General features: G+C 27.8%; 1 protein-coding gene across 1 annotated transcript; it reads right to left on the reverse strand.

Annotated features, from left to right (window-relative positions):
* Positions 1 to 1,158: 1,158 nt before the first annotated feature.
* On the reverse strand, positions 1,159 to 3,306 carry LOC143571869 (F-box protein PP2-B11-like). Its single transcript, XM_077057182.1, has 3 exons — positions 2,737 to 3,306; positions 1,911 to 2,029; positions 1,159 to 1,825 (listed from the first exon to the last, which is right to left on the reverse strand). The coding sequence occupies exons 1-3, from the start codon at positions 3,034 to 3,036 to the stop codon at positions 1,282 to 1,284; spliced, it is 963 nt and encodes a 320-aa protein (XP_076913297.1). The 5' UTR covers positions 3,037 to 3,306; the 3' UTR covers positions 1,159 to 1,281.
* Positions 3,307 to 8,484: the final 5,178 nt, after the last annotated feature.

Raw genomic sequence — 8,484 nt, forward strand, 5'->3', positions numbered from 1 at the left:
CCAAAAGACAAGAGACTTTACCACTCAGTCAAAACTGAAATGAAAAAAAATGATGTGTGAAATTAGTACGAACTATGGTGTGTGAAACGTGTTTACTTGTACATGTTAGTTATATCGTAAAACAAGTAATATATAAGTAAATTTTCTTCTAATCTAATACACCATATTTCCACCATCACAATATTTTATTTTTCTCATTAAAAAAAAACAAGTAAATATGTATGGAACTTTGTATCAAATGAATTGGTATTTAAGACTAGAAAATTTCTTCTAATCTAATACATCAATACACCATATTCCTTCGTTACTACAAAACTCTAGTGGATGATCACAATATTTTATTATTTTTAAAGAGGAAAAAATATCAAGTAAATATGTATAATTTAAATGAGCCCTATTTTATGTTTAAACCTATATCAATATAATTACTTATAACTTAAACGAGCCCTGTTTTATGTTTAAACCTATATCAATATAACTACTTATGTATTTATTTTGAAGCAATGAGAGAGAAAACACGCATAATTGGGAACCATCTACGGCTTGAACACTCCTTGCTCCGTCTTGATAGTGCATCTTTAATCAATTAAGCTTGTTAGTAACAGTATAACATGACTTATATGTTATGTATCAACCAATGAATTATGTTTCAAATTATGTTTTAATTTTTTTTATGTTTTAATTTTTTCACGCATTTCATTTTATTCCTCTAATTCTTAAAAAGAAGGCAACTTGTTCTTGAGTGGGGTGCAATTCGGGTTTCATCCAAGGCATTACAACAGGAAGAGGCAGCTATACTTTCGGCTAGGGGCCTAACGTTTGCTGGCCTCGCCTAACATTAGCTGGTCAATCTCTCGAGTTCGGGTTGGAATTCATTTTGACACATGAGAACAAATATAAACAAACTTAATAAATAAACTACAAAAACAACAAATTCATGAACATAAATGAACGAAAGGTGACGTCCGTCCATGTTCAATCCATTAACGTAACTAAATGTACACAAAGTTTTATTCATGGCCTGTCCGGTTAAATAGATTTCACACCCAAACCATGACATGCAGTTGCAATCATGAATTCATGACAAATTTGAGGAACCAACATCACCACTTTTGTACATCCACAAATAGTACATCAAGCACTTTAACTTTAAAACAACCATGCAATCCTTTTGACACAAGTAATAACACACCAAATCCCAAAATCATAAAATAAAAAATGAAATACAACTCCCCTTAAATCTCAAAACTTATTAAAGAAAAGAAAGTAGACTTTAACTGATCAAGTTATAAAAGTAGGTTTTGGCCTAATCTCAATCCCTTGAATTACAATCCCACCCTTCCAATTCCTCCCTTTCACTTCTTTCATGCTCATTACAAGTTCACCACCCTCTTCACCTTCCTTAACAAAATACTCACCAAGCTCAATCTCCATCCACCCATCTTTCCTTTGCTTAGGCACCTTACCATTTGAACTCCCCACAACCAGGACCGGGACCGGGCTCCTGTTTGGGCTTGGTCTCAGATTCGGGTTTGCTTCACGAACTCGGTGGAACATTCCCATTCGGGTTCTGGGCACGACCGGATAACGCCTAATTGTCGCTTCACCCCCTTCGGGCTCGAGAAACACTGTATGGGTCTGGCCCTCGAGCCCACTTAACCCAACCGAAACTTCGGCCGGTTGGGAATCGAACCCGTGAGTTTCGGATGTTGATTTGAACACCATGAATGCTACATAAACCGTGTTTGGTGATAGCATTGAAGTACAAATCCTACCATGCACTTCTAACCAACAAACACTAATGAGCTCCGCCACCTCGGCAAACCTACATTTTGCAACCAAAATCTTAAATTTATCTATTCAATTTAAGCGATTATATATGAACAAGAATCGAGACATTAAATGATTACCGTGACTCGGGTAATGAAATCCATCTCCAATAACGTGGAGTATCGCCCCACACGATCGATAGATCCCTTGCCGCCAACATGTAGCATTTCTTACCAGTGTGTTTATCCAGAAAGAAGATCTTGTGAATTCCAACAAAAGTGTCAGTTTCATAGCAAACGCCTTATTGATTATGAAGATTCAAACTTCAAAAGTTGAAAATGTAGTAAAATATTGCTTATGGATCCCAAATTTTTGAGCAATGAACAAGTACACACCAATCTGATGTAATTTTCTGACTTAATAGACACAAACCAACAAGAACACACATAAAGATTTGAAGATACGATCTTTTATACGAAAATGACTGTTAATTACTAGAATTAAATATTAGAAAATTATTATTATTATTATTATTTAGTTATTCACTATTTAAAATATTGTTTAAATAGATCCCAATTTTTATGCCATGACCAAGAACATCAATTTAATATAACTAAATGATCTATAGAGACAAACCAACAAGAATGCACATAAAGATTCGATCTTTTATATGAGAATGAGTGTAAATTACTAGGATTAAATATTAGATCATTATTATTATTATTATTATTATTATTATTATTATTTAGTTATTTACTATTATTAGAATTGAAATTGTTTACGTCTCAATAGATTTTATTTGAAACCATCTCGTTATCTCAATACTATACCATAATAATAACGGATTATAACTAAATAATAATAATAATAATAATAATAATAATAATAATAATAATAATAATAATAATAATAATAATAAGAAACTTGTATGAAATGAATGATTAATGAAATATTTTAAAACTTAACCTTATTGCCACCATCAATAACGATGGGATGATCACAAAGCCGAAGAAACAACTGCTTCTTGGAAGAACAACCACCGTCTTCCACCGTAACAATCTTCGGGTAATCCGACGGCAAGAAACTCTCCCAGACGTCGTCCCAAGCCGCCGCGGACCTAAATATGGAACAAACCGACGACAACCTACATGCATCTCGTGGGCTAGTGAGTGACACAGCCTTGGACACAAAGCCTTCGGGTATGGACCCAAAGAAGTCATCTACAAACCCATGTTCATGATCCATGTTCAACCGCCGACTTCTCATAGTTAATTTGCTAGTGTTTTTTTAAGGTTAAGGTTATTGAAGTTGTTGCAAGTGTGTGTGTATTTATATATACGTGGCAGAAAGCTTAGGAGTTAAGGTTTTTGGTGTTAAAATAATATGAAGCGGTGTTGGCGGATTTAAGAGGTTTGATGTCACGAGATTTCCAAAAAAGTGTACCGATCATTTTAGGTAATTACACGTGTACATTTGTTGCAGATAAGTTCATGGCCGGTATTATGATTTCAGTTTTAGATTCGGTTTCAAAATATTATAAACTTCTATTATTCTATTACTAGGGTATATACCCGCGTGACACGCGGGTGAAATAACATGTCACTAAACATAATCAACTTAAACATCAATTTAAACGAACATAATATTTCTTTAACTATTAAAACTTGATAGATTTACATTGTCACTAAACGCATCACCATACCAACCAAAAAGTTATAGATTTACATTATCTTAATATTAAAACTTCTAAATTACAGGAAGTTAATTCGAACATAACAACCAAAACACATTAACAAAATAACTAATAATGTTCTTTGCTATTAAACCATCATCAATATATTGAAAACTTCAACTAAAAGAAAATGTTTTTTCCTAACACACCTGAAAATTGTTACAACACAATAGTATAATATATAAAATATAAACCAAACAAACCCAGGTAGAAAATAGACCCACGTGACACGCGGGTGGAAAATTTTCATAATCACTTTCATAGTTACAACATTGTTCTAACCATTTGACCTCCAAACTCACTTCCGCTTTCAAATCGAGATGTGCAACTTCTTTTCTTGCATTAGATAACTTCAACATGTCAAGCTCTTTCAGCATAATCAAATCATCACATGACAATAGTTGTTTAAGCTTAAAATTCTTATACTGTCATTCTCAAACATGATCACAACCTTGTTTTGATAAGGGTAAAAAAACCCCTCCGTTACATGTTCATAAGGTATAGCCCGTGTTACACGGGTGGAAAAACATGTCAACAAACATAATAAATTTAAACAACAAATTCAAGCAACACAATACTTTTTTAAACTTTCAGACTAAAACGTGAACAATTTACATTGTCTAGATCTTAAAAGTTACAATAATTTAATGTATATCGAACAACCAAAAAACATCAACAAAAGACACAACCATGCTCTTTCATATTAAACCACCATCAACTTCTTCAAATATTCAACCAAAAAAAACTCATTTTGCTTCACCACCTAAAAATATATAAAACAATATCATCCAAATTAAATATACCATAATAACATATTTAATAATGAGTAACATTTGAACATTAATAAAGTTGTTTTTATTAAATTTTTGTTTTTATTAGAATAAAATAACATACAACAACAAATAAAGTAAAATGATAACATAAAACATCTTTCTAACTTAAATCATTTTGAAATATTTTATACCTAACAAATTTAATACTCTTTTAAAACAACCTGTTTTGAAATATTTTCAAAATAGTTTTAAAATATTAAAAAATGGGAATTAGTCAACTTTAAAAAATTATGAATTTTTTTTTTTGATTTATGACCAATATTGCCACAAACTTTTAAATCACTGACATTAATATTTTGTTAAACTTGGAAAACTTAAAAACGTTTTACAATAAACGAATTTTCAAATAACTTTGGAAATATTAAAAAATTTTATGTTGACTTTAAAAATAATTAAATGTGAAAAAATATGATACAAAATCAAGGAAAACAAAATATAAACCTAGAGGAAATAAATTATCAAATATTTTTAATATTCTTTGAAAACATTATGAAGACTTAGACTATCAAATTGTTTGGATGTTATAATTAGAAGATTTATATTATGTTTAAAAAACTTTTTAGTTAAAATGGATAAAAATATAATACGTGTTTATTATACATTATTGAGAAATTTAGTGACATTAATATTTTGTGAACACAAATTAAAAAAAATAAACATACATAACCAAATTTAAAACGTTGAATATAAAAAGAAAATTATGTTTCGGGTGTGGAATCTCATAATCAATTGAATCTACTATAAAGAATAACAATAAGAAATTAATATGTGATTAATTTAATTTCTGAAAAACAAAGTGAAATGTATATTAATAATTCGCTAAAAAAATTACATGGTTTAGCGAAAATATTGAAATTTGGATGTAGTTATGATGGAATATCAATGAAGAATACGATATCGAATGGTAAACTTATAAGTGACCGAAATTTAAGTTTAAATTTGGTCTTCCATGTAAAGATAGAAATAATTTGAAATATCTTGATTCATGGGAATAATAATATTAATAAATTATGAAAAGTTGTAATGTTTAATAATATTCACTAAATCATATCTGCTAAATAATATTTGAAAATGATGATAAAACGGTTATTTAATTTATGATATATTAAGTATTGATTATTAGAAATTATGTCAATTTGAATATTGTGTTCTAAAATAACGCGGTTATTATTTTAGTATTAATTAATAACTAATATTCACGTAAATTAAAGTAAAATTACATTACAATTATGATAAGTATTTTTAGTTTAACAATCAGTTTTTTGAATATTAAAATGATAACTTATTCTAGTTAATGACAAATCACAAAAATTAAAATCAAATCGGTTTTAATTTTACTAATATAACTAATTAATTTAGAAATAATTACAAAATTGAAAATCAAATCGGTTAATTTGAAAACTTCAAAAAATTATGGAAAGATTTTGAAATGAGTTTAAAATTATGGAGAGTATTAAAACCTTTAAAATTTGTTGAAAGATTGGTCAATTTCCGAATTTAAAAGGAGTTTAAATATGTTAATTAAAAAGGAGTATAAATTTTGTAGTTTTAAGTTTAAATTTGGTCATCTATATAAAGATAGAAATAATTTGAAATATCTTGATTCATGAAAATAATAATGTTAATAAATTATGAAAAGTTGTCATGTTTAATAATATTCAATAAATCATATGTGCCGAATATATTTATAAATGATGATAAAACAGTTATTTAATTTATGATATATTAAGTATTGATTATTAGAAATTATGTCAATTTGAATATTGTGTTCTAAAATAACGCGGTTATTATTTTAGTATTAATTAATAATTAATATTCACTTAAATTAAAGTAAGATTACATTACAATTATGACAAGTATTTTTAGTTTAACAATCAGTTTTTTGAATATTAAAATGATAACTTATTCTAGTTAATGCCCAATCACAAAAATTAAAATCAAATATGTTTTAATTTTACTAATATGACTAATTAATTTAGAAATAATTACAAAAATGAAAATCAAATCGGTTAATTTGAAAACTTCAAAAAATATGAAAAGATTTTGAAATGAGTTAAAATTATGGAGAGTATTAAAACCTTAAAACTTTGTTGAAAGATTGGTTAAATTTCGAATTTAAAAAGAGTTTAAATATGTTAATTAAATTGTATTAAAACCATTAATACAATTTATTGAGTTTGACTATCCTTATTTGTTATTTTAACAAATAAGGATAGTCAAATTCAATAAATTGTATTAATTGGATACTTAAATGTGTAATTTATGTATATTAAAGCACGCCGGAAAAAAAATATACATCAAGGTATCTCTGATATACATCAATATATTATTTTATCTACAAATAATGAATATAATTGAATATTAAAAAAGAAATACACATCAATATAGAAAAATAAATTTTATAAGATAATGCTCAATCCATGAAAATTAGCTTGTATCAGTCGGGACATTAACCTGAAATTATAAAGTAGAATATTAATGTTTATCTTATGGAAAATTTGATATTTAATTTATAACCAGAAAAATTGAATGTCTTATCGAAAAAAACAATATAATGATAATAACCATGATATCTCAGATTTTGATTTAGAAGGTAAACTGAAATATTCCGTAAATCAATCGGGTAAATAATCTGAAATAATAAAGTTTCGTTATAACATTGATATTATGGAAGATTATAATTATAATTTATAACCGGATAATTTAAATGTGTCTTACCGGAAATATGAAATAATGATATTGTCCATGGATGAAGGTGATTTTTATTTAGAACCTAGAAGAACAACATGTAAAACAAAAAAACAGGAAAGAAAAATATAAAACTTCAAATAAATATAAAACAACCATTGTTATAGGTTTAACAAATAACCGAAAAAACTTACCGGAAAAACGTAAATACGTCCACATATTAGCTTCATCGCCGTTTTTGATTTACAACCTAAACTGATTTTAATTAAATCAGTTAACAATGAAAATAAAGATAAAAATGTTAGAGGAAAAAATAACCGGAAGAAAATATAATGTTGTCGGAAATACATGTATCAACAATCGGAAGTTTATTATAAAATATAAACTTACTGGAAAATGATTAATACAAATCTAGATCTAGATTAGCCGGAATATATGAGAGAAAAGAAAAATATAAAACTACAAATAAATATAAAACAACAATTGTTATTAGTATAAAGTTGAGAAATTCAGTCATTGCCATAATTACTAAAACCTTCTATTTACAATGGTTCTTTCAATGTATAGGATTTGTTTTCAACTAATTGAACATCAGTAGTCATTGGTTGGTTGGCCATTGTTGCATTTGTTAAGTTTCCATCTCGGTTTTGTGCCAGGGTTCGATTCCCATCATTAACATCATTTTTGATTTAATAATATATAAGATAGGAAACGAAATAGATGACTTGGCATTGATGTGGAGAGGCTAGTTGAATGACATGTGGACAATTGATGTGGAGAGGCTAGTTGAATGATATGTGGACAATATGTATTGCTTTAATAGTATTGTTTGATTGTATTGTTCACGTATTTATCAGTTAACTACTCGTCATGTCATATACTATTGTTAGAAGATAACCTTTAGGATTTCCAAGTACAACCTTTTATTGTTATTATATAACTTTTTTTTGCCAGCTTTAGAAAGTTAAAATACAACTTACATGCATATTATCAGCATAGAATGTTTAGAATATTTGAGATATGTGATTTTACTAAAAGCGATTCATGCTTTAGAGCATATAAAATATGAATAATATCATCACATAGGATATTATAATTTAAATCGTTTTGCCTTTTGAGTTCAGAAAACGTCAAATATTGGAGTCTTCATTTTTATTTAACATTAAAATTAGTATAAAAACTATGTAACAACATTATAAGTATTGTTAATCTGTATACGAAAGCACTTAGCATCAAATTAGGGGATGTAGTTCAAATGGTAGAGCGCTCGCTTTGCATAATGAAACTAGAATTTACTACTTAACTCAAATGGCTTTAGCTTGGAACACGGACTGGGCTACAAATGTTAATAATGAAACTAGAATTTACTACTTAGTCGTTCATTGATAGTTGAATTAAAAGGTTTAAAGATGGAAAAACCCACCCATTTGATCAAAAATCAAAATAGCGAAGTTTGTGTGT

This window comes from Bidens hawaiensis, unplaced genomic scaffold, assembly GCF_021521415.1.
Source record: "Bidens hawaiensis isolate Kalapana, Puna unplaced genomic scaffold, B.hawaiensis_p1.1 tig00025597_1, whole genome shotgun sequence".
Taxonomy (NCBI): Eukaryota; Viridiplantae; Streptophyta; class Magnoliopsida; order Asterales; family Asteraceae; genus Bidens; species Bidens hawaiensis.